Source organism: Rhinatrema bivittatum, chromosome 5 (genome assembly GCF_901001135.1).
Source record: "Rhinatrema bivittatum chromosome 5, aRhiBiv1.1, whole genome shotgun sequence".
NCBI classification, from domain to species: Eukaryota; Metazoa; Chordata; class Amphibia; order Gymnophiona; family Rhinatrematidae; genus Rhinatrema; species Rhinatrema bivittatum.
Genome location: NC_042619.1, coordinates 50,076,995 through 50,103,902, shown reverse-complemented (window position 1 = coordinate 50,103,902; position 26,908 = coordinate 50,076,995). Strand labels below are relative to the sequence as shown.

The 26,908-nt window shown below is 43.9% G+C and overlaps 1 protein-coding gene across 3 annotated transcripts in view; it reads right to left on the bottom strand.

Annotated features, from left to right (window-relative positions):
• The window catches only part of FAT3 (FAT atypical cadherin 3), a 1,056,928-nt gene that overhangs the window by 9,807 nt on the left and 1,020,213 nt on the right, over nucleotides 1–26,908 (bottom strand). For all 3 annotated transcript variants that reach the window (XM_029602305.1, XM_029602306.1, XM_029602307.1), the window contains exons 24-25: nucleotides 25,519–26,174; nucleotides 17,354–17,467 (exon numbers count right to left, since the gene is read on the bottom strand). In XM_029602305.1, the coding sequence (XP_029458165.1) occupies nucleotides 17,354–17,467; nucleotides 25,519–26,174 (770 nt within the window). The remainder of the gene's footprint in view (nucleotides 1–17,353; nucleotides 17,468–25,518; nucleotides 26,175–26,908) is intronic.

The following is a 26,908-nucleotide window of genomic DNA, read 5'->3' as shown; positions in this document are numbered from 1 at the left end:
CCAAGGAAAGGCAACACTCCTGTCACTGGGATATTAAGCGTGGTGGCATTCCACTGTTAATGGGGTTTTTTTCAGTACATTTGTCATTCTACTAATGTTATCCTTGTTCAAAGTGCCCTGTCGGCACAAGCTAACTAACGGGTGATGTGATATCAGACTGGCAAGGAAGATGACAAAAATCCTGCTAACTACAAAGAAAGGAGGCTGAACCTAAATTAATCATTGTACAATTGAAACTCATTTTTATTTCGTTCATCTTCCCAGCTTGACTTTATTCTTCTTGACTCTCGGGGAGTTGTGTGTGTGCATCTCTTCCTTGGATTTCAGGGAGGCACGTGTATGCATGCATGGGGGGAGGGGTGGGTGACATTATACACAACCTCCAATAATGTGCCTACACTCTCGTATACTTTTTTTTTTTTCCTTTCAGGGACCAAGGATTATGTGGCCATATGTACTAAAAGTGTCAGGGCACAAACGATTCAAAGTTTACTTTCGATGCCACTCTTTGCTCGTCTCTTGAGAGAAGGGACTGGTAGAACCCTCCCCTTGCTGATGTAAGGCACACGTACCCTGGATAGTTCTAAAAATACACAAATCACTGAGCCACCAGGCCAGTCACCTTTTGCATTTTTAATAAACACAAAACATTTTCCATTTATCAGTTATGTCACTCTGCATCCTTTAAAGCCTAACAAGGGACTGGAAGTCAGGAAAGATTAATGGGCTCCGTTCCTAGCTCTTACACTAATTCTATGTGTGTGTGATTTTGAATATAAACCTCAGTCAATTTTGGACCCCTTAAACTAACCAACATGCAAAAGATTTATGGTCTGCACTATAGGTAATCGGTCACTGCGAACCTCCCAGGTATTTATTTATTTAAAAACATTTCTATACTGTCTTTTGCAAACAGGAGTTGACCAAAACAGTTTACAAATTTCAAAATAAAAATAGGAGATAACAGCTATGAATTAAATTAAATAAAATTTGAAATAATATGCAATGTAGAAAATCATAAAAATAAACAGAGAGATAGAAAAGTTAAGAAAAAAAATACAATGTATAATTTTTTAAACCCTAATTCATTTTTTTAAATTTCACTATGCTGAATTTTATACAAAACAGGGGTATAGTCAGAAATAACTTAGGAATAACGTAGAGACCAAGTTTCCAAAGCTTTTTCATAGAGTTTACGATAGTATAATTAGCAGGGAATCGATAAGTATATGAGATCTATGAGTGTTCTATATTCATTCATTATTAGAATAATCAGATTTTGTGTAGCATGAAAACAGAGAGGTCCATATTCAAAGCCAGTTAGTCAGATAACTCATACGTTACCTGACTAAATTTGAATATTGAGTCATTTATCTGACTTGATTTTAGTCTGATAAATAATTATCTGGCTAAAATCTAGCTGGATAAAAAAAGAGGCGTTCCTGAGCGGGGTAAGGTTATCTGGCTAACAGCTGATTTTTCGTTGTAACTATCCCCTAGATTCATCAAAATGCTACAATATCCCATAGATAACGCCCTCAGTAAGAAAAAGGGGCTTGTTTTAGAAATACCGCACCCCATGGTTTGCATAGGTAGTGTTTTGCAGGGTACAGTAAAGTTTTCATGCCCTGCAATACTTCTGTTTTGTAGCTTGTGAAGTGCCCAGACTATTACTATTTGCAGTGGGGAGAGAGAGAGAGAACCTCTTTATAAGGCCTTCACAGTATTCAACTATTTATATCACTATAGGAGGGCCAGCTACTAACTGGAGGTGAGGTTTTGGTGGTGTTTAGTGTTTTGGGGCCAGTTTTACATGCAGAGTGAGATGGACAAACAGCACAATACACCTCAGTCAAGATTTGACGTCATTTGGCATGAGGAAAGTCTCACAAAGATGAGTTCTCTTGGCCTAGCTTGATGGACTCTAACAGGGCACTATCTGGTTTTTAAAAAGTGCTTTGTGGGTCTGTGGCCTGATTCCAATCTCCCTCCCCAATATGGTTTAACTGGCCCTACCAGGCTGAGCAGTTCCCACCCCCCATCACTTACCAAAGTCTTACAAACATTTTTTATGGGGTCGCAGATCACCCCCACCAACTCCTTCCTCGTGGTTTTTTTTTTTTTTCCAAATAATATTTTTATTGAAATTTTTCAACATATCCAGCAAAGAAAGAAAACATACACCATGAACACAATGATCCGTACAATACAAAGTATTGATAAGATAGTACAGAAAAACAGCTAGGTAAAGTGAAACAAGCTGGAATGAAACCGATGTATTGCATAAAATAAAGAAGTAGGATAAAGTAATTTAATACAAATTAAGTTCTATATCAGAACAAGGATCTCCCAACCCTTCTACCCAATAGCAACTTCAACAACATGTATCCACTCCCTGACCCAGAAACTCCCTGCTGGGAGGCAGGTATGTCCTTTTTGGTCCTAGCGCTGTTCTGATGAGAGAAGCACTGGAAATGTATGTGGCGAATGGCTTAGGTTTCCAGTGCTTCTCTTATCAGAACGGTGCTTGGGTGCTCCTCACTTGTAAAATATCCTGTTTGTGACATTCTGATCCAGGAGCTTGTTGTGAGGATCCAGGAGCCAACTGAGCATGTCTGCTAGGATATTCTCCTTTCTTGCCAGATACATGGCCTTTAAAGGCAACCCATGAGACAGTCCACAGTCTCCTGACACAGGAGGAGGAGTTATCCTGTTCCTTATGACTACCTAGTTGTCTGTGTATATCAGGAGAATTTTGTTGGCCATCTGGTATCTATTGCCTCAGGTAGAAAACTTGGTGGTCATTTACAAAGCTGTGGTAAGGCTTTACCACAGAGAATTTGCGGAATTACAAATTTCATGCTTTATCACGCCTGAGAAAACCCGGTGCAATATGGGTATTTAAATGAGCTGATTTGCATGCAAATCAGTTAATTAACATGAAAATAAAATAACTCGGCTTGCTGTGAAGCTATGTTATTTTATGGAAAGTCAGCCTCACTTTCAGGCCTATCCAGTACCGAGCGGTAGGAAGAGCTGCGTTAGTGCCTATGGCACCCGCGGTTACCGCCCGCACAGTGCAGCTCACCTACCGCTCGATCCTGAACCCTAATTATATGTAAATGTAAACCGCGTCCGAAAAGCCTTAGGCCCGCGCAACCCAGGATACTGGATAGAGCGCCTATACAGTATCCTGGGTGCGCGGGCCTAAGGCTTCACGCCACGCTGGTATCTGTCATTTCAAATGTCATTTGAAATGACAGATACCAGGAAGTTGCTTCGCCGATGTCAGTGTCTGTTCTCCCCTCCTCCCGGAGCAGGGCGCGAAAAGCAGCCTTGCTCCCGGGAGGAGGTAAGACTGACAGCGGCGAAGCAAAACAAAAAAACCAAAAGCAAAAAGCAAAAAGTAAGTCCCCGATCGGATTTCTCCTGCCTAAACTTACTTTTTTTGCAGGCATCCGGTCCATCTGAAGGTATCTTCCCCTCCCCCCGGGTAAGATGGCTGCCAGCACGGGGGAAAGCGGCCCCTGTGCATTCAATTGGCTGCTGTGACGTCACACGTCGTGACGTCACGTCTTGAGCAGCCAATTGAATGCACAGGGGCCGCTTTCCCCCGTGCTGGCAGCCATCTTACCCGGGGGGAGGGGAAGATACCTTCAGATGGACCGGACGCCTGCAAAAAAAGTAAGTTTAGGCAGGAGAAATCCGATCGGGGACTTGCTTTTTGCTTTTGGGGGATTTCAAAAACAAAGTCCCAGGAATGCCCCTTTTTTTTCCGTGGCTAAATCTAAGCCACCCTGTGAAACTCAGCGGCTACATTTACTGATTGGGAAAGTGGGGGGAGGGAAGGCAGGAGAAATCCGATCAGGGACTTACTTTTTGCTTTTGGTTTTGATTTTTTTGTTTTGCTTCGCCGCTGTCAGTCTTACCTCCTCCCGGGAGCAAGGCTGCTTTTCCCGCCCTGCTCCGGGAGGAGGGGAGAACTGACAGCGGCAAAGCAACTTACTTGCACGGGGGAAAGCGGTCTCCGTGGCAGCCCCAGTCCTCTCCCCTCCTCCCGAAGCCAAAAAAAAAAATAGCTTTTTTTGGCTTCGGGAGCAGGGGAGAGGACTGGGGCTGCCACGGAGACCGGCACCCATGATCGCGGCCGGGGCAGGTGAGCGGGGGCTGGGGGAAAGCTTGCCACCTACCCTTACCCCTGCCTCTACCGCAGGGGTCAGGGTAGGCGGTAAGTTTGCAGGTTAAACGCGCGACAAAACGGCAGGGAAAGGTAGCGATAGTCGGGGCGCGGGTTACGGGAAGCTAGGGAATAGCTAATTGGCTCGTTTGCATGCAATATCGAGCTAATTCGCTCGTTTGCATGCAATATACATGCCGCGGGCGGAAGGGGTTGCCCGGGGAATTTAGGACGCGGTAGGAGTAGGTTAAAGGGGATTCGGGATCGCAGGAAGGGCTAACGCGGCCGGAACGTGAGTTAAAAGCGGCTTAGGAGCAGGGTAAACGCTGCCGCACTTTACAGGATAGGCCTGTTTAAGAGGTGTAGCTAACGTTCCCTCTAAGCATCAGGACACAAACACACATCCCGATGCTACCAGGCTGAAAGGCCCCTGGCCCAAGTGTAAAAATTGATGGATGGTCTAATGAAAGCCCCTCCCCTCCAACCACCCCTCCCCGCTGCCCCATAGGCAGCAAAAGTTTCAGTTAAACAAAGTAGCTTATGTTTAGTCCTGCCCCCATTTCCCTTTAAAAAGTTAACCTCCCCCCACCCTCACAGCCTCCTCTCTCCCCAGAATCCTAGAGCGCTTACAGTAACTCCCTGGTTGTACAGTGGTGGTGAGCGGAGTGCCCCCTGGTCCTCTGTATTTCCCTGGTGCCATTTTCAAAATTATCCTGCTCAGCCTCAGGTATCCCTATGCCCCCATTGCATGACAGAGGCAACGGGGCAAAGGGATGCCTGAAGCCAGCCAGGGGCAATACCGCTGCTTAGTAAATAAATCCCTCAGAGTGTAAACCCTCTGGGGACCAGGAAATACCTACTGGATGTAACTTGCCTTGAGCTACCAACGAAAAGGCGCGCGCCAAATTCCAAATAAAAATATCCACAGGCCTTTAGCGTGGTTGTAGGAAATTGATACATGTTGTTCCTGAAGTGACCAATGGCTCGGTGTATGTAGGCCCTTAAGTAAGAACTCCCCGGTTCAAATTGGAAGCATTTGTTGTCAGAACAATTTGGGAAGGAGGGATCTGATTGTCATGAGAATGTTACCGAGACAATGAATCTATGAGCTGTCTTTTCACACAAATTGCAATTCTACACTGCGTGAGTGGATTTGATTCCACAGAGGCTTCAGAGTCCACTGGGCTTGCCTCGTATGCAGATCTGCCGTGGAAGTATTATGAACTGTTGAAATCCGCATGGACCAATATTCTCAGTGTGTTCCAGGCTGATACCTGCTACTCTGGAAGGCTCCAAATCACCATGCTCATTAATTTGGTGATTCTGTTGGGCGGGAGAAAGGCGGGTACCTGAGTCGTGTTTAGCAGAGCCCTAATAAATTTCAAATGAAGTGATGGGTTTTGGTTGGATTTGGGATCATTTATGGCAAACACTAGCAACTGCAGCGCACAGATGGTAGTGAGCATAGATTCATTAGCCCCTGTTTGAGACACGTCCTTGACTAGCCAATTGTCCAAAAAAGACATACGTAAGCCTTTAGTTTCCGTAAAAGACTGTGATGACACCCAGACATTTCATGAAAAAACACAAAGCCTACTGCACATTGCCAAAAAAACACAAAGCCTACTGCACATTGCCAAAAAGGCAATGTGCAGTAGGTTAAGGTGAGATTCTCCTCAACTAAATCAGATACTGCCTGTGACTGGGATGTGTTGCGGGGTGGTTATAGGCATTCTTGCAATACAGAGAGCATAACCAGTTCCTTTTGTTTAGGAGCAGAATAATGGTGCCTAGAGAAATCATCTTGGCGTCCTGGACATACCTGCAATAGCATTACTGCCTCCCAGTTACACCATTGTCCTGTCTGACCAGCGTTCTGCTTGGCTTCCCTGTCATCTGCCTCGTCCAACCTCTTCCCAGGGCTTTTGTTCCTTCTGCAAGCCTTGCTCACAGCTATACCTGGAGTGCCCCTGTCACTCTCTCCTAGTTGTATTTGCTATTATGATTTGTGTCTCACCCCTCCATGACTACAAATGGCAACAACCAGTTGTGCCTTTTAGCTACACTTCATCTCTTAGCAATTATATGTTGGCTCCTCCCTCACAGCTCCCTCTGTAGCTCTGGATGGCTGCGCTCCTTATATCCCTGGCTATTTCTGGCTGTGAAAGCTTGTCTAATCACAACTGAGGCGTGGTCTTTCATCAGCACACTTCTGTACTCCTGGCAGCATAGAACAATAATATTCTTTATTTTTATCCATGCCTGCCAATAACACCCAAAGGCAATTACAACATAGCAAAATATAAATAAATCTCTTGTATCCAACAGAACCAATTTAATAAAAATAAAATAAATTACAATAAAATCATACATAAATCAAAACATTCCTAATCAATAATAATTCAGACAGCAATTATTCAGTAGAGGGACAACATAGTTCCTGTCCATAATCCTCAAAGGCTTGAACATAGTGACATGATGTCAAGGCATGCTGGAGAGCTGCATCATCTGTCAAACTCTGCAGCTTATTCCCAGCAACTTCTGCCACGCAAAAGAAGGTTCTCTGCTAGTCCATGACAATCTAGCTTGTTTCATTGTTGATAGCGATAAGAAAGCACCTTCAGCAGATCTCCAGGGATGACTAGGAGCTGCAATATTCCTGCTCTCTTAGTAACCACCGATGGAGACTGATGACAATCAGGGCCTGTTTAAGGCTATAGCAATCAATGTTAACTGCACTGGGCTTTGCCATCCCTGGGGTCTCCAAATGAGCTGGTAGGAGTGGTGGCGAGATATAGCACCCAACGCTCCTTGCTTGGCTTCTCCCTGTGCCACTATTTGGCTGCCACTTTCACCCTATGGGTTAAATTAAAAAAGCTGTCCGTTTTGCTCTGCTGTCTCACATCTGCCCTGTGGGGACTAAAAAAGCTGCTTGTTTTGCATTGGGCCCCCATTGTTTCTAGGGGCATCGAGTAGGCCGACAGAGGTGTGATAGAGCTCCCAATGCTTCCTGTGTCGCTTCTGCCTACTTTATGACTTTGCTGCTACTTCCACTCTGCTGGGTTAAAAGAAATCTGCTTGTTCTGCTGCCCTGCAACAGAAAAGAATAGCGAGGTGCCAAAACTGTCCTTACAACACAAGGAAAGAGCTTAAGTGCACTGCAAGGTGAGGGAGATTTTCCATTTGTTTGGCAAATGTTTTGTAGTCATGTGTGAGATCGAATTATATATGTCTGTGCCACAAAATGTATATGTCTGTGTGTGTCGAGGTGGGGGCTCTAAATCTGCTGTTGTATTGGACTCAAACCGGGCCTGATAGCAATGCTTTGGTGCCTCAGCACTATAGTTGTCTGCTGTCTTCTTGGGCCAAAAATCGATGCCAATATTGGGGCATCAGACTCAACGTCTTGCCGAAGATGTCAAGGAAACACAATGCTTGGAGCTAAATGGTTCTGGGTGACATCTTTGAGTAGATGCCACAATAAAAGACATCATTCTTTAGCTCTAGACAGCACAAGCAATTCAAGTGATGGTCACGGTCAGCTATGGACATCTTGTGGGTGCAGTTAGGCCAATGCTTGAAGCCACTGATTTTCCTCTCTGACATGCAGAGGAAAAGAGATGCAGCAAAATCAAGAGACAATATTCAAAATGAAAAATAGGCTAACCGAGATCACTGAATCAGATCTCTCTCTCCCTAGAGGGGAAAAAAGAAATCTTGGGACCAAGCATCTGCTTCATAAAAGCACCATAATTTAAGGTGATACTGAAAAACTTTACTATGAGAGGCTAATGGAACCAAAGAGAGTTAACAACAATCAGCTGAGGAGCCCCGATTGCAAAGAAAAGTGCTCTCTTTCAGGATGAGAAACTCTTTTAATGTCATCCGCAGGCAAAAAAAGAAGTGAGGGGGCCCCCATGCCACAGCAGTTGGGTGGGAATCCTGCACATGCCTTCCCAGGCCTCTCCCGAACTCTCCAGGATTACACCACCCACTTACGTGACTAATCCTGTTTGTCCACAGCAAATGTGTTTAACATTGATAGATGTGCCAACAAATCAATTTCCATGTGTGCAGTACGAAAAATGGTTGAAGGACAAAAGTGCCAAGAAATATTATCACAGCCTACGTCTGTTTACACAGTGGGGGTTATCAGCAAACACCCCAACAGTTAATAACTCTAAACATTTACAGAAGTGAACCTGCGAGGAACAGGCTATAAAACAAGCCGAAGAGCCAGCACGGCTAAATAGTGCTGTGAATGAGGCTATCGAAGGCAAAAAGGAATTTTTAAAATAAACAGAAAGCAAGGACTAATGAGGAAAACAGAAAGGTGCACAAGCTCTGCCAAATTAGGTGTAAAACACTAATAAGACAGGCCAAGAGAGACTATGAGGACAGACTTGCCAAACAAGCAAAAGCAAATCATAAAAAAGATTTTCAAGTATATTAGAAACAAAAGCCCACAAGGGGGTTAGTTGGGCCACTAGATGACTGCACGTGGAAAGAGTGCTCAGGGAGGATAAGGCCAACAAACAAAATTTTCCCGTTGGTCTTTACAGAAGAGGATGTTCTAGGTGATGTCTTAAGAAGAACTGAATCAAATCAGTGTGAATCTGGAAGAACTGCAGGGTACTTTGATAAGCTAAATAGTAGCAAATCATCAAGACCTGACGCCCTGATGATCCCAGAGCTTTAAAGGAAAACATGAAATTGCAGATCTACTCCTGGTAATATGCAACCAATCATTCCAATCTGGCTCTATACCTGAGGGTAGCAAATGGAATACCAATTTTCCAAAAGGGCTTTGGGGGGGATCCAAATAACTACCCTGATGTCAGTGCTGGGTAAAATGGTGGAGGCTATTGCCAAGAACAAAATTACTACTCATATAAACATGGCTTGATGGGGAAGAGCCAGCATGAATTTAGCAAAGGGAAGTTGTGCCTTACTAACCTATTAGAATTCTTTGAGGGAGTAAATAAGCACATGGATAAAAGTGAACCAATCAATAGAGTGTATTTGGAGTTTCAGAAGGCATTTGATAAAGTCCCTCATGAGAGACTCATCAGAAAATGAAACATTCATGGTGTGGGAGGCAATGTTTTTTTATACTGGATTGGTAACTGTTAAAAAAAACAGTGAGCGGGACTAAATGGTCAATTTTTCCAGGCCTAATAGAGAAAGGTGAATAGAGGAGTGCCCCAGGAATCTGTCCTGGGTCCTGGATTGATCAGCTTATTCATTGGTAAAAGGAATGATGAGTGAAGTGTTCAAATTTGCAGATGTCACAAAAGTATTCAAAGTACTTAAAGCACAGGCAGATTGTAAGTGACTGTAGAAAGACCTTGCCAGACTGGAGAAGTGGACATCTAAACAGCAGATGAAATTTAATGTGGGCAAGTGCAAAGTGATGCGCATAAGGAAAAATAACCCCAATTTTAGATACATAATGCTGGGTTCCACATTAGGAGTAACCACTCAGGAAAAGGATCTTGGAATCACTGTGGATAACAATGATGTGTAATGCTTTTTCCATTTCGTTTCAAATATTGGGTATTAAAAATTAGTGTGCATTCTCTTCTACAGCTTAGTAGTCAACTCTCCAAGGATGCAAGCAGGTAATACATATAGGGGTAGATTTTTAAAAACTGCGCGATCGCGTACTTTTGTTTGCGCAGCAGGTGCAAACAAAAGTACGCTGGATTTTATAAGATACGCGCATAGCCGCGCGTATCCTCTAAAATCCTGGATCGGCGCGTGCAAGGCTGCCGATTTTGGGCAGCTGGCGCGCGCCGAGTCGCGCAGCCTGCCTCCACTCCCTCCGAGGCCGCTCCAAAATCAGAGCGGCCTCGGAGGGAACTCTCTTTCGCCCTCCCCTCACCTTCCCCTCCCTTCCTCTACCTAACCCACCCCCCCGGCCCTATCTAAACCCCACCCTTACCTTTGTCCGTAGATTTACGCCTGCGAGAAGCAGACGTAAATCTACGCGTGCCAGCGGACTGCTGGCGCACCGTCCTCCGACCCAGGGGCTGGTCCGGAGGCCTGGACCACGCCCCCGGGCAGGCGCCACGCCCCGGGCCCGCCCCTGAAACACCACGCCCCGCCCCCGAAACGCCGCGTCATCGGGTCCTGCCCCCCGACACACCCCCTTCCAAAAACCCCGGGACTTATGCGCGTCCCGGGGCTCTGCGCGCGCCGGCGGCCTATGGAAAATAGGCGCGCCGGCGCGCAAGGCCCTGCTCGCGTAAATCTGGGCTGATTTACGCAAGCAAGGCTTTTAAAATCCGCCCAATAATATGGCTGATTTATCCTACTGTCTACGGAGGACCTCCTTTACAGGTAAGCAACTTTGCTTTCTATGTTGACAAGAAGGATTGAATCTGCCATAACCAGTACGAAGTCCCACGCTGAGAGTTGCCTTGAGAAGGCACTAACTGAGAGACAACCCTGACCCCCCCCCCAATGGAGAATGGACTACTGGGTGAACAGGATGTACAGAACTGTTTGTGTCTTTTCAGGACACACTGTGCAGACACTAATGGGATGTGAAGGTGTAAATAGATAACCAAGTGGCAGCTTTGCAGATGTCTTCAATTTAAGTGACCCTTAGATCATTGAAGTCACCATGGCTCTCACTTAATGAGCCTTGACAGAATCCAAAAGTTGTAATCCAGCTAGAGCATAGCAGCATGCTATAAAGGATAGAGAGAGTCAGTTGGTGATGAGCCACAATGGCACTGAGATGCATCTTAACAGACCCCAGATTATCTCTGAATTCGCTTCTTTGCAACCAGGGATTCTCTGTGCCTACCCCATTGATTTCTTGAACTCTGTTACTGGTTTTGCCTCCAATGGGAGGCTGGTTTTGCCTCCAATGGGAGGCTGTTCCATGTATCTAGCAACCTTGCAGTGAAGACAAATGTTCCAATGTACTTCTGAGTCTATCCCCTTGGATTTTCAATACCATAACTTTTTTTTTTCTAGAACTTCCTTTCCTCTGAAATAAAACCAAAAAAACCAGTTTTCTTCTTGTGCATTATTTATACCTCTGAGGTATCTGAATGTCTTTTTTATGTTCTCTTTCTCTCCTCTGGGGTATATGCAGCACAAGTTTAGACCTTTAAGTTTCACTTCAGGTGCAGAGTTTTCTGTAATCGCTACATCAAACTCCTAGGCTGATACTTTTATGATCTTAGCCAGATTTCAACTTGAATACTCTGTGGCAGAAGTTAAAATCGTTAAAATAATGATAATTAAATACCAAGAAAAATATCTAGTGGCATCATGGAGTGTATGTCTGTTTTAAGATGCTGCTATAACAAAGTGATGAGAAGAGCTACAAGTTAAGGGAATAATTTATAATCAAAATGTGAAACCAAACACTGCGGGGAAAGCTTTTATTTTTATTAATCGTGTAATCTTCATGTGATTGATGTGCATAAAGAATTCAGTGGAAGAGCGTGAGTTAGAAGTGCTCTCTATCATAAGTGCTCCTCCCCCCCCCCCCCCCCCCCATTATTAAAGAGTACTTCTGACGAACAGCTTAGCTCTATCTTTGAACTAATGGTACTCCAAATACATTTTAGTAACAGCATCTGAGACTGGTAAGAATATATATTTTTAAATGTTCTGCATATCTATCTACTCCTTGGGATCCTGCCAGGTACTTGTGACCTGGCTTGGCCACTGTTGGAAACCAGGATACTGGGCTTGATGGGCCTTTGGTCTGACCCAGTATGGCATGTTCTTATGCTCTTTTATCTAAAATTGACTCCACCTTATCAGTAACTGACTCTACAGTGCAAACCAAGCCGCCTCATCCTATTATTATGCACCGAGGCAGATGAAGGAGGTGTCTCTTTTTCTTTTTAATGAACAAAGCAGTATCCCTTTTCCCATTGAAATAAAAAGGCAAAGATCCTGTGGACGAGCTTTCAGATTTCATAGATGGGTACTGCCCTCGAAGTAGTGTGTCCAAACATCTGGATGCCAAATGCCTAATCCCCATTACAGGCAATTTGAAATATTGCTCTGAATTGCTGATTGTCTAAAATATGCCTGTAGCAGCCATAAGCATCAGACAGATATCTAATGAACACGCCTTGTTATGTAACTTTAGACAGCTGTCTGAGTGGGTGGTCTGGATGCGTGATTTTCTTTAAAGCATCTAGATATCATTTGTACACCTAATCCTGTACTAAGGATTAAAGCATTAAAGTAGGAAGATGCTTTGTCTGGGAGTTTCTGTGGGTTTTTTGTTTTTTTTTAAATGTGAATTTCTAGCAAGAGTTTATACCCACTTTAAAATAAAGTTTGTACTGCCTGATTATTAAAGCTATCTGAATTTTTCATGCGCCCTTATTGATTTCTGCACAGCCTCTGCTGTGACCTTTCGCTATTATAAATGTTTTGCATAATGTGCTTTCTTTTCTTTTCTTAATAACCATATTTCCTGACTCAGGTCCCAACCAGTATGTGGTACTTTTGGTTTCGTGTCATTTACTTCAGACCTTGTCTGTGTGGGTACAAGAGGATACAGAAAATCTCTTTGCTCCGAGTTAGAAGCTTTCCTTTCAATGAGAAAATGAATTGGTTTTAAATCCGACAGCTCTTTCCAATTTGTTTTACTAGCTCCAATAAATAATAGTTAATCTGTGATGGAACACTGAGCGCGGTGCCCAAATTCCAGGCACTCTTAAGAACTGACTTCGGTCCCTTCTTGCGGTGTGAGGAACACAATTATGTTTTAGAAAGTGGCTACAATTTATATTTTTCTTTATGTGAGGCTCCTTAATAAACAACAAGCTAAATGTTTGGAAATATATTTTTAAAGGCCCATAAAATATGCTAACTAAAGGGCATGGATGAATAAGTTCATTCAAGAAGATGGTTAAGAACATAAGAACTTGCCATTCTGGGTCAGACCAAGGGTCCATCAAGCCCAGCATCCTGTTTCCAACAGAGGCCAAACCAGGCCACAAGAACCTGGCAAGCACCCAAACACTAAGAAGATCCCTTGCTACTGATGCCAGTAATAGCAGATGCCATTCCCTAAGTCAGCTTGATTAATAGCAGTTAATGGACTTCTCCTCCAAGAACTTATCCAAACCTTTTTTAAACCCAGCTACACTAACTCTCGACTTAGCTTGATAGCAGCTAGGTAGAGAGTACATTGTACAAATCTCATCTTTTTATACCTTTTATCACTCCAAATCACATAAAATCTTCATTGATGTCTACTGTGCTGTTCGTACCTCTGACTATGCATGTAACACTGCCCCTCAAACCTAGGCCACCACCAAAACCTCACCCTGAGTTCAGAATGGCCCCTCTTGCAGTGGTATAAAAAGTTGACTAATACATGTGCCTCCCCAGAGGCTATCTCTCTCTCCCGCAATGGGATTTGTTATATTTATTAGAGATGTGATTCGGCTGAATCTTTTGGTTCAGCCATTGTTATCGGCCTGCCGCAGGAAATTTCGTTTTCTCGCGGTTCGGGCCGATTTTATATCGGATATCCCCCGAAACGATGCCCGAAACCCGCCCCAACCCTTCAGATTTAATTAATTGCAACCCCCACCCTCTTGACCCCCCCAAGACTTACCAAAAGTCAGTGGTGGTCCAGCGAGGTCCCTGGAGCGATCTCCCCCTCTCGGGTCTTCGGCTGCCACTAATCAATATGGCGCCGATGGCCCTTTGCCCTTACCGTGTGACAGGGCTATTGGTGCCATTGGCCGGCCTCTGACACGGAGCAATGGACGGCTGGCGCCATCTTAAAAAATGGCGTGGGCCATCCATTGCTTCTACCATGTGACAGGGGCCGACCAATGGCACCGATAGCCCTGTCACACGGTAAGGGCAAAGGGCCATCGGCGCCATTTTGATTAGTGGCAGCCGACGGCCCGAGGTGGGGAGATCGCTCCTGGGACCCTGCTGGATCACCAGGGACTTTCAGTAAGTCTTGGGGGGTTGGGAGGGTGGGAGATTGTAATTAATTAAATTTGAAGGGTTGGGGTGGGGTTTTTTTTTTTTTAATATGCCCTTTCTCCCCTCCCCAAAAACGATAAGAAAACCACACAAAATTTTGTGGGTTTTCTTATCGTTTTGTCGCCCCCCCGAAGCGCAACGAAATAGGAAATATCGTCTCTATTTCCTCGCAAACGATTGCACATCCCTAATATTTATCGCTAATCTCACAATGCATTTATCTCATGCATTATGGCATTATTGTGGACGTCAGGGCCCTAATGCCTGCGATAACGCCATAATGCAATATGATGAATGACCCTCTATGATTGGTGGTATAAACATCTTTTAAATAAATAAATAAAATCTTCCCACAGGGGTCTGGGTAGATCTACGCCTACCCCCCCCCCCCCCTGTTGAGGCGGCTCAGCAGGGGAGAAGCAGAAGAAAATACAATAAAAAGTTGTGTGAGAATGCCCTGCCCCCTTTCCCAAACCCCACCCTTGTTAACAAAAGTAACAGCCCCCAGTCCAACCTCTTCCCATCAGTCCCCTGTCCAACCCCCCCCTCAGTAGATGACATTTACCCCTCCCCCATCCCAGCCCATGTTCCGGACCCCCAATACCTTAGAATAGGTTCCTGGTAATCTAGTGAGGCCTGAAGCACCCCCTAGGCTCCTGGCTGGTCGCCGCCATTTTGCAAAATGGCACCGACTACCTTTTGCTCCTATCATGTGATAGAAGTAAAGCTTATTTCAATACTAGGCAGGGTTTTGGTAAAAATATTGTGGAAAAATGCTTTTTATCAACATATTATACCCTTATCACGGCTTAGTAAATATACCCCTTAACCAAATAATGCTGAATATTGGTGTTATTCAGCTAAGTTATCCAGCTAACATAGCTCCACCCCAGAATGCCTCCAGAACAACTCAGAATTACCTAGATACATTCTATATGGCTAAACATTTATCTGGATAATTTGGAGACTGTCCCCATGGTGGAAAATTCAAATGCTGATGTTTGTCTGGCTAAGGACTGAACTTAGCTGGATAAATGCTTTGAACATAGACTCCGTAATTTCTAATTTAAGATTAACAAAGAAAGTTTTCTTACTGTAAATAAGATTTTCTGTAAATAGCAGGATGAATTAGCCTTAACACGTGGGGTGCAACCAATAGCACTAAATGGACCAATTTCTCTAGCTCAATAAAGTTTTACTACTGAGAATGTGTGTGAGTTCTCGTGAACGTGTTGCCTTGTGAGCCTCTCAGTTGATTGTAGAGCTTAGCCTAAGCTAGGTAGTTGACTCTCCAGAGCCGCAGGTGGGTATTAAGTATGGCTAATTCATCCTGCTGCCTACAGAGAACTCCATTTATGGTAAGCAAACTTGCTTTCTCTGTCGATAAGCAGGACTGAATTAGCCATGACATGTGGGACCAACCATGGAGTATACTACTAGGTGAACAGGCTGCTCAAAACTGCTTACTCAAAGTTACTTTTGCTTCTTGACAGATTTGCAAACAGTAGTGGGACGTGAAGAACTGACGATCAAGTTGCAGCTTTGCAAATGTCTTCCAGTGGCTCTTAGGTGAGCTCTTAGGTGAGCCACTGAGGTAACCAGGGCTCTTACTTGATGATCCTTGATAAAGTCTGTGATCTGAAGGCCAGCCAGTAATGTGCATTACAGTCTGCAAGCCAGTTAGCAATGTGCATTTGGCAACAGCCATGCCCAGTTTGTTAGTATCGTAGGAGACGAAAAGTTGAGAAGTCTGATGATGCTGTTGAGTTTACTTTAGATAACAAGCTAAGGCCTTGTAAAGTCTATTGAATGGAGGGCCTTCTCCCCTTTCTGTGCACGAGGGCATCACCCTATTGTGGAAAACCTGTATGTAGAGAGAGTAATGAACCAATGCTCTTTGCTTGCTGAGTCTCTTTGCCAAATTAATGGTGATTAGGAATATCGCTTTCCAGGTTTAAGCCAACTGAAATGGCTCTTAGACAGGATTCATCAGTTGTACCAAGATGACACTGAAATCCCATGGCACCGGTGGCTTCACAACTGGAGGTTTCAAATGCCACAAACCTTTCATGAATTTCAGTACTAGAGGATGGATGGAGATTGGCTTTCCAGCTACTTGCGTGTGGGTAAGCAGCAAAGGCACTGAGATGCACTTTGACTGATGATGTACTGAGGCCCAAAAAGGAGAGGGAGAACAGGTACTGAAGCAGGTCTTTTGGACCACAGGTAAATGAGTTCAGGGAGCCTGCCTGACAGCAAAATGAAAAACACTTCCATCTAAAATTGTATGCTTTTCTGGCATACTGCTTCCTAGCTGAAAAGTGCTGTAGAGGGGCTGCTGAGGCAACTTGAAAAACAAGTAGGAGTTAAAGAAAAAAACTGCAGTTAGCAAAAATTAGAAAAAACTGAAGACAAGGTACACATTCATATGGAAGCTCAGACAGAAAAAGATTGAGGGAGGGGCTCACAAGGTAGTGGTGCGTGAAGGAACTCCTGCACATGCTCAGTGATAAAACTTTACTCAACTAGAGAGATGGGTTTGTTCAGCACTATCGGATGACATCACCCTGTGTCATGGCTAATTCAGCCCTGCTTGTCAATGGAGAACTGCATATCTGAATATTTAGCTCAATATGTCCAAGCACCCTCCCTTCTGTTATCATGGTCATAATATCTCTTCTGTTCTTATTACTTATTTGTATTACAGTACATATACTAAATCACATTGTTTTGTATAAAAAAAAACCCCCAAATAAAATAAAACAGATCCAGTAAACAAGAATATCTGTGGGACAGCATGCTTATAAACAAAACCTCCCTTCTCAAAGGGTACAAATTCTACTGGTTGAGCAAAGAGTATGAACTTTCTTATTCAGTGTGGACAACATTATAAGAGAAATGTATAATATATCTAGAGGCAGTGCACTTTGCTTCTTGTACTCTAGTGGTGAGAAATCTGGGCTTAAGTTATGTTGACACCCTTGATGAGAAAGAAAGTGGATAAGAGTCCCTATTGGTCGAGGAATGCAGATATTCGATGAATTATGAAGTGAGTTGGTTGCTGCATGGCTAGAGATCATTTAAGCAAAAGGAATGACTATGAATGAGTTCTGAAGGCATGGAAAATTGCTAGGTACCAGTGAAGCAACAAAAATACCCCCGATACAATTACAATGTCAAACTTACCATTGTCATCCCCAGAGTCTGACTGGAAGGAGCTGAGAGACTGGACTTCTGAATTGCTGCCTTTATTACTTCCTGTGAAGCAGGTTACCTCTTCAGCTGCGTCAACTCCTTTACCTGAATGAACAGCAAAACAAAACCATGCATGACAACCTAGTTTGTGCTCACTTAACAAGCATAGGCAATACAAAGGCAAGGTTCATTAACAACATCCTTTATGGAGCTTCTTCTAACACTTGCAGCAATGCTGCTTTTAGCAGCCAAGGGTATCACAGCTCTCTATGAGGTGGTAATATCAGCTGCCAAGCTGTGCCAAAACCATTATTAAAAAAAAAAAAAACTAAGGGCCAGATTTTCGTATCTACGCCCGATTTTATAACATGCGCGCGCAGCCGCGTGCATGTTATAAAATCCGGGCTTGGCGCGCGCAAGGTGCACAAGTGTGCACCCCCTTGCGTGCGCCGACCCCGGATTTCCCCGTTCCCACCGCCCCCCCCCCCAGCCTTCCCCTCCCTTCCCCTATCTAACCCGCCCCCAGCCCTATGTAAATCCCCCCCACCTTAATTTTTTTATTTACGCCTGCCTCTGGGCAGGCGTAGGTTGCGCATGCCGGCCGAGTGCTGGCGTGCGATCCCCTGGCACGGCCGCTGTGCCGGAGGTCTCGGTCCTGCCCCCACCCCACCCCGCCCAATCCCCACCCCTTTTTTCAAGCCCCGAAACATACGTGTGTTTTACATGTGTAAATACACTTTACCTATGTAAGTGGGCTTTTGAAAATTGCTACAATATATGCTATTGAATTGTCCATTGGCTTTACCGTGTTAAGTGCATTTAACCCGGGTTAAATGCTTTTGAAACTTGCTATAATAGTATGTTACATTTACATGCGTAACTCCTTTGAAAATTCGCCTAAGTTTGCCTTGAAAATAATTCCACCAAATCTCTTTGCACAGATTGCACCTGCTAAAGCAGCCACACAAATTTTCCCTGAAAATTTAAATGCATGTTTTCTCAAATCTAAATGTGTGCATGTTAAGTTCAAACTTCTCCCCGATTCTACCTTCAGAAACATCTCTGCTCAGTCCAAGTAAATTTGTGTGTGAACATGACATACATAACTTTAGCTGCACAACAGGTGGCCAGTAGAGAAGTAAAACACTGCTTTATCCTGCAGATATCCCTTTGAAAATGACCCTCTTAACGCGTAAATGATTTTTTAATTCGTTCTGAGTCCTATAGAGTGGGTGTGCTTCCTTCACACTCTATCATATCTAGCTGAGGAAAAGGAGCATTTGCACGAGCACTGGAACCCATCTAAACTTTCTGTGAAAATCAGCATTACAGGACAACAGCATGGGCCATAACATTTCACAATACCAACAAACTAGTTCCTGCATAATACATTCCTAAAAAGCAGAACAAAGGGAACTGGCAATAAGCAGAAGAAAGCGCAGAATTCACTAGGGAATGCAATTTAGAGTCCAGCTGGTCCTCTGTACCAGGGGTGGCTAACTCCAGCCCTTGGAGCCACAGACAGGCCAGGTTCTCAGGATATCCACAATGACTTTGCATGAGCTGTATTTATACACAATGGAGGCAGTGCATGCAAATTTATCTCATGCCTTTTCATTGTGGATATCCTGAAAACCTGGTCTGTTTGTGGCTGTTGGGGACCGGAGTTGCACTATGCAATCACTATCAAAGCAAGCTACATTTATACTGTGTCACCCATGCTGGTCAATATGTATATTAAATATATATGAGATACCACATGGTCTAGGAGAAAAGTCAATATTAATATTCCTATTTAGCAGTGAATATTTTATCCTACAAATTAAGCAGGAATAAAATGGTCTAGCTATGTTAAACATAGGCCTTCAAATACCTGTGAAGTACAAAAAAAATCAAAACTTTATTATATATAATAGCTTGGTTGTTAATGCATCATACTAGCTTTCTTACATTAATTAAACTTACTGTCAAATTTAAAGACTATGAGGTCAATATTCAAAGACATTTAGACATGTTATCGGAATAAATTACAAGTTTTAAATATTTCTGGTACTTATCTGGCTAATTTTTAGCCAGATAAGTAATGGGCATTACGTGGGATGTTCCAAGGCAGCGATGAATTAGCTAACTTATCCGGCTAACTCCAATATTAGGAGTTAGGCAAATAAGTTTTTCTGCTAACTCTCCATGCCCTGGAGCATGTTTAAAGTTATCAATCCTCATATAGCCGGCTAAGTGGCCTTACTGTTGCACAAAATGTAAACTATGAGTCCTATTTGGCCGAGCTTCCCTTATCCCCCAAACCCTTCTGAGCATTTTACAGTAGGGAGCCTCAAGATCGGGTGAAAACGTGAGCTGGCAATCGCTGGATCAGTGCGCCCCTGCACTGGCCAAGAGCGCTGACCTGCTGTACTGTTCTCCCCGGATCTGGTGAGTGCGCGATCGACTACCAAAACTGCTGACCTCTCAAGGCCCAGGGACCGCAAGTCATGGGCTTGGCGTGCACCAGCTGAAGCTTCCGATCCAGGCCAACATCCACTGCGTGTGCCTGCCAGAGCCCCCTTGAGCCCTCGGCTGAGTCAGCTGACCTGTGCAGGCAGAGTCAGCTGGTCCCGCGCTGAGACAGCTGACCGTCGACCTGCTTCGTCCCGTGCTGCCCTGCACCAATCTGAGATTGCAGGCAAAACGTCGAACCTGCGCCAACTTAGACTACCGACTGAGCTTAGGAGTCGGACGTGCTATATTTCAACTGCCAGCAAAGCCTTGGGCCTGCACTGACCTGAGACCACCGTCCGCAAGTGGGATCTGTGCTGACTGAGTCTTCCGGCCATGTACGGGTCCTACGCCGACTGAAATCACTGGCATAGCGTTGAGCCTGCACTGAACTGAGTCTATCGGCTAAGCGCAGGATCTGCACCGGAAGAGTGCAGGACAGAAGTGTTCCTGAACCTGCTGAGACCGCTGATCGCAGTACACATTCGATCCTGCGGACTCTCCACCCACAGACCTGCGGACTGCTATCTGAGGACCTGCAGACCACAGAGTGCAGACTGGGGATTGCAGACCTACGGACCTGCAGATCTCTCCACCTGCGGACCTCTCCACCATGGACCTGCTGACTATGGCGGACTGCGGACCCGCTGACTACGATCTGCAGACTGAAGACCTGCAGACCACAGAGTGCAGATTGCGGACCGCTGACTGCAATCCTGCGGACGGCAAGCTCAGTCCAACTGCGGACGGAAGACCGAGTCCACTTGCGGACCCCACAGTCAGCCGGGTGAATCCACCGACCTATTCCTAACCACCTGCGAACCTCATCACCCGTGATCATGCGGACCCACTGACCTCTGCACCTGCAGACCTCACCACCTGCCTTTAGCAACAAAATCTCAGCTAGAAATGGAATTAAAAATCAGATCATAACCTATAAGCTCCATCAGATGATGTCACCCACATGTGAGGACTAACATCCTGCTTGTCCTAGGAGAAACCTAATGAACAACCAAAAAATTAAATCCAAACAAATTTAATAAAATTTTACAAAACTCTACAAATACCAAAAATCAAAACATCAGAACTTGCCTACTGCTCTCGTTTCTACTTCTGAACGCGCAATCAATAAAAAAAAAAAATCCCAGTAATCAATGATATTATTATCGAACAACAACAATATTCTGCATAACTGAAACATGGCTAAATGACAAGGATAATGTACTATTAAACCAATTATTACATCCAAATTACACATCACATCTATTCCTTAACCCAAGACAAAAAGGAAAAGATGGAGGCTTATTAATAATCTGCAAAAAAGAACTCAAATTAAAACTAAAGAAAAGTGAAATCTACTCGCCCTATGAAGTAGCCATATTAAAATTAAAGCAAATTAACATTGGTTTAGTATACTGCCCTCCAGGCCATCTCCAAAAAGACTGCTCACCTTTAATCGAACTTTTCACAAAAGAATTCCTTTCTCCTGAAACAACTTTAATTTTAGGAGATTTTAATCTTCATGTAAATGAGTCTCCAAGATCCATCTCCTGTGATATGTTCCTAGAAATAATGGAAGCCTTAGGTTGGACTCAACACGTCTCTGAAGTCTCTCAGAAAACAGGTAATACTCTCATTCTCATTTTCGCAAAACCCAATAATTTGAGCATAAAGACTAAACTCACAATAATCCCATGGTCTGACCACCACCTAATCAAAGCAGACCTAATAGACAAAAAGCAAATAGTGAAAAGCCCTGAAAATATAACTACCCTAACATTCGGAAGAAAAATAAAAACTGAAACACTAACTACTACATTAGAGACAAAAATCTCAGATCTAAATCTAAACAGTTGCAATGAGGCATTCGTTTTCTGCGATAACATGATTAAGGAAATAGCAAACAAATTTAGCCCAATCCAAACAAAAAACACAAATAAAATAAATAATAATAACCATAGAAAAATGAACCCCTGGTATAATGAACAACTGAAAGAATCTAAAAAATACCTAAGAAAACTTGAAAAACATTGGCGAAAAAACCCTTCAGATGAATTACTAAGAAGATACAAATCATATCTGTCTCAGTACCGAACCCTTACAAATAAATCAAAAAATGAGTATTATACAAAATAGATACATGGAGTAATGTTCAACTCAAAACTTCTGTTCGAGACAGTCAAGAGTCTGATAAAAGACCACTCCAATTCTCAAATAATACATTCACTAAAACTTCATGCAACGACCACGCCACAACTTTAACTGAAAAAAAAACTCAGAGACTGAAACAACAAATCACCTTCACCCACTCTCCTTACAATTTGGAATACTCAATTTGACACAGTCTCGAAACTGGAAATACGCAAAATCATAACTAAACCAGAACCAGCTACTAAACCCCCTTGATCTGATACCAGCATCCTTTCTGAAACAAGTAAACCAAACAATAACCTCTACTAACCCAACGCTTGTCAAACTTGCACTTACAGAGGATACATGCCCCAAAGTTTAAAACAGGCAGTTATTAAACTAAATCTGAAGAACAAATCAGGAAGTTCCGATGAATGGGATAACTACCGTCCAATCTCTAACCTAACCGTCCTTGTGAAAATTCTCGAAAAAGCTGTTGTTTCCTAATTAGAAACTCATCTTGAAGATAGCAAGAGCCTATATCCCAACCAATTTGGATTCCGGAAGAATCGATCAACAGAAACTCTCCTACAATCCTTAACAGACTCTATACTGCAAGGCTTTGACTCTAATGAATCATACTGCCTAGTGCTGATCGACTTAACTGGAGCCTTTGACACTATTGACCATAGTATTTTATGCTACCAGCTGAGAAACATAGGGATTGATGGAAATGTACTAAGCTGGTTCACTTCATTCCTTGCAGATAGATCTTTCCAGGTAAAACTAGACAACCACATTTCTGACATATTCCAGTGTACAACTGGTGTTCCACAGGGTTCAGCGCTATCAGCAACCCTAATTAATATATACATGCTTCCGCTGTGCAAATTACTAACAGATCTAGGAATTAACTTCTTTTTATATGTGGATGATCTGCAATTCTACATCCCTCTTAAAAATACATTTGAGAAAACAGCTTCTCTCATCTCTGAATGTATGATCACAATTAATGAAAAACTTGCGCAACTGAAACTCTCTGTTGTGCCAGGAGGTAGACCCTTGGCCTAGTGCAGGATTGGTAGGCTCCCTGGTCAGACCCAGAGATTGCCTGCCACCAGGAGCCGAAGCACAATAGGAGACAAAGGGTAGCTGGAGCTTCGCCACTAGCAACCCTAGCACCCACGGGTTGAGCCCTTGGGTACCTGGGCCACCTTGTCTTAGGTGGGCCTTGCAGGATCTCCTTGATAGGAAGTTCAGGGGTGTGCCCACCATGATCAAGGGTGTGCAGTCAATACTCAGGCTGGAAGTCCTGGATGCCTGAGATGGCCAGAAGAGTGTCTCTGAATGTATAGCAAGGATCAAGGCCAGATTCAAGGAAGCGTGGTCAGCCAATGCGAGGGTCAGAACCAGTAATTAGTCCGAGGATGGTCAGGCAAAGCAGAGGTCAGTTACCAGTAGTCAGTCTGTGGGTGGTCAGCCAGGCCGAGGTCAAGTTCCAGGAGCCAGTCAGCCGAGGCCGAGTTCAGGCAGAGGTTAGTTCCAGGCAGCGTGCAGGCGTGGTCGGTAATCAGGCAGAAGGTCAGAGGCAGGCAGCGTGTAGATGTGGTCAGTAATCAGGCAGAAGGTCAGAGGCAGGCAGCGATCAAACATAGTCAAGGAAAGCCGAGGTCAGTACCGAGAAGACAGTCCGAGGTACTACCTGGGAAGACGAGGAGACAGAAGGATGCTGGAACAGGAGGATGCTGGAATGGAAGGACGCTGGAACAGGATGCTGGAACAAGACTGGAACAAAGGCTGGAACGAGACTGGAACAGAGACTGGAACGCAGAGGAAAACTAGAAATCACAAGGATCGACCCGATTGCCAAGGCAAGGAAGTGATGGCGGGGAACTTCCTTTATACTACGCTCAATCAGGGCGCGCCGAAGAGCTGGGATCCGCCTAGGGGCAGGGCCGACGCCACGGAGGACGCTGAGCCCCGCCGTGAAGCCTGGCTGGAGGATGAAGGCCCGGCAACCGCCGCTGCGGGACACTGAGGCCTAGCCGTGCTTGCCACTGCTGCAGGGGAGGACAACCCGGGATCCTGGAGGAGCTGGAGAGGTAAGCAGGTCCGTGTGCGGGTCGAGCACGGATGGGATGCGCAACACTCTCCATGAATCCAAAAAAACCCCAGAATTAATTTGGTTACGCCAAAATCCTCCAAAATCTATTCCTCCAGGTATTGATTTTGTAAATCATTATTTAATCCTAGCTACTCAAGTAAGAGATCTAGGAGTCGAAATTGACAATAATTTAACAATGAAAGCCCACATTAGCAAACTGATCAACTCTTAGATTTCAGAATAAAGGTCTACTAGAAATTCCGATTGCTAGAAACTATCTAACACAAACTAGAGACTGAGCGATATCAAATGCTGGCCCAAAGCTATGGAACTCAATGCCAGAGAATCCTCGAACAACAACAGACAACAAGAAATTTAAGAAAGACTTGAAAACTTGGCTATTCACTAATACCTACTGTTTGACTGATACATCCAATTCACCTTGACCCAGATAACCGAAATCTGTCCTGAACAATACCCCCCCCTTCACTCATCCCCTCTATAATCTGACCAAGATTGCCTTTTATGTGCCTGTTCCTTGTTCACCTGTGTACCTGCCTACCTTTGTGAGTTTTTACCCTGTATACCGTTGTGATCTAGTGATTCACAAATGGAACGACGTTATATAAAACATTCAATTAAAACTAATAAATAATACACTAAAAATGCCAGGGGTCTGGGGATGTCCTCCTCCATCTCCTCCCCCCCACCTGCTCCTCTGGTTGGACACAATTTTGCAACAGTGAGCCTTCTGTATCTCTCTCTCCTCCCATCCTAGTACTGTACAAATGTACTTTTGCATATATTGAATAAATGTGGAACATTGCATAACTACAATTCATTACCAATTAGATTAGAAAAGAAAACCCATGAGGTCCATATTTAAAAGGCTTGTCTAGCTGCGTTGACTACCTTCTTTTTAATCCAGACAAGTGTTTAGATGGTTAAAACTTACCTAGATAAATCAGAGGATAAATCTGGGGCATTCTGTGGCTGGGCTAAATTAGCCAGATAACTTAGCAAATAACACTGATATTCAGCACTATCTGGCTAAATTAACTAGATAACTTTAATTGTACCAAAGAGATATCCTAAAATTAGCCATACAAACTTATCCAGCTAATTTACGATTTAATCGTATATATTCAGTGGCAGTTTTGCCACTGAATATCTGGTTTAAGTTAACCATGTAAGTTTATCAAATTAACTTGCCCAGACAGCCTGTGACAGAATATAGACCTTCATATTTACAGCAAAAAATATGACAGACTATGTCTTGTACTTATTCACCAAGGTTTCTATGAGTCAGGCCTAAGCTACCTTCCCCATGTAGACAATTATAATGTGTCTTGATATGAAAGGAGTTATCAGTAAACTTGTGTTTATATTACATTAGAGATAAACTTCCAACAGAAGATGACCTACTCACCCTCAGTCCCTGTATCCCAGACATTCTTTCTGAGAGAGTCACAATCAGAACGACAAGGAGACATCGCTGGTAAATTTGGAGCAACGCTGCATACTACTACACCCCGTCTTGCTGTAAGTATCCTAGGAGATTCTGGGTGAAACGTGGTCATCTCTTGATGTTCTACTCCAAGACCATCAACCATCTTATCCAAGTTGTTCCTCGAATCACTCTGGAAACAGGGTGTGTAGGCCATTGGCCTCACAGGTACCTGGGGCGGCCCAACTTCTTGGTAGATATTTCTAGTGTCTCCACTGTTCCTCAGATTTTTGAACTGAATTCCATTGGTTTTATTTAGCAAAGCAGCAGTGGCTGGATCCTGCACTAGGGTGATGTTGTTGCGTGAGTAGTTTTTCCTGAATACTTTCTTGCGGAAAACTATAAACAGGATAATTAATATAAAGATCACAAACAAGACGACTGCTATTCCAATCAGCTCTTCTTTCCCAACGTAGGAATGCCCAGCTTGTATGTTGGGTACCACCACAGGTCTGAGACCACAGTACTGCCCCATATATCCAGCAGTGCAATTGCATAAGAATGAACCAAATATGTTGACACATGTTCCGCCATTTTCACACTCTTCTCTCTCACATTCATTGATATCTTCTTCACACCTTTAAAAAAACAAAATACATAGGTCTCAGAGAAAAAGATTAACCAATTACTGAATATGTTATATAACTCAAAACATGCTACGGGATAACAGTTAGTGACATTTACATTGACCTGGTAGTTTTCTCCTGCTTGATTGGGTTTCTAGCTCAACTGCAACTGGCCTCTGTTGGCCTATATTACCATGTGCTTTCATCTTTCATTCAGAACTGCCTGGCTCTGCCCCTCCCTTCCTTCCTTTTTATACCCCCTGCCCCACACTGTTTCGCCATCACAGAAACAGTCCTTAGTTAGGAGCCACAAACCACAGCTCAGGAAATCAGCTAACTTGGACCCTGTCAGGCCAGTAAGAGTCACCACTGAACAATGGTCGAGAATCCCTCCCACCCAGAGGAGGCTACGAATACTGGCTTTGCTGGGTTGGGGAGCCAAAGACCGGCTTGGGAATCAAACCCAGATCTTCCATGTGACAGTGCTGACCAGTTGCCACTAAGCCAGCAGGTCATCTCAGTTAGTGACATCTTACATAATCAGAACCCCTTGAAAAGATGGTACTTTCTCACAATCCCACTGAAATCTGCAGAAGAAAATAATCACAATATTTAAAAACAGCTACTTTAAAAGAGAAAATAAAATGAAGAAAAAAAATTACAATATACCATTATGCTAGTGATTCCCAAACCTGTCTTGTTATCAAATATCTCATGCACAACGAATATGTATGGGATATTTACAT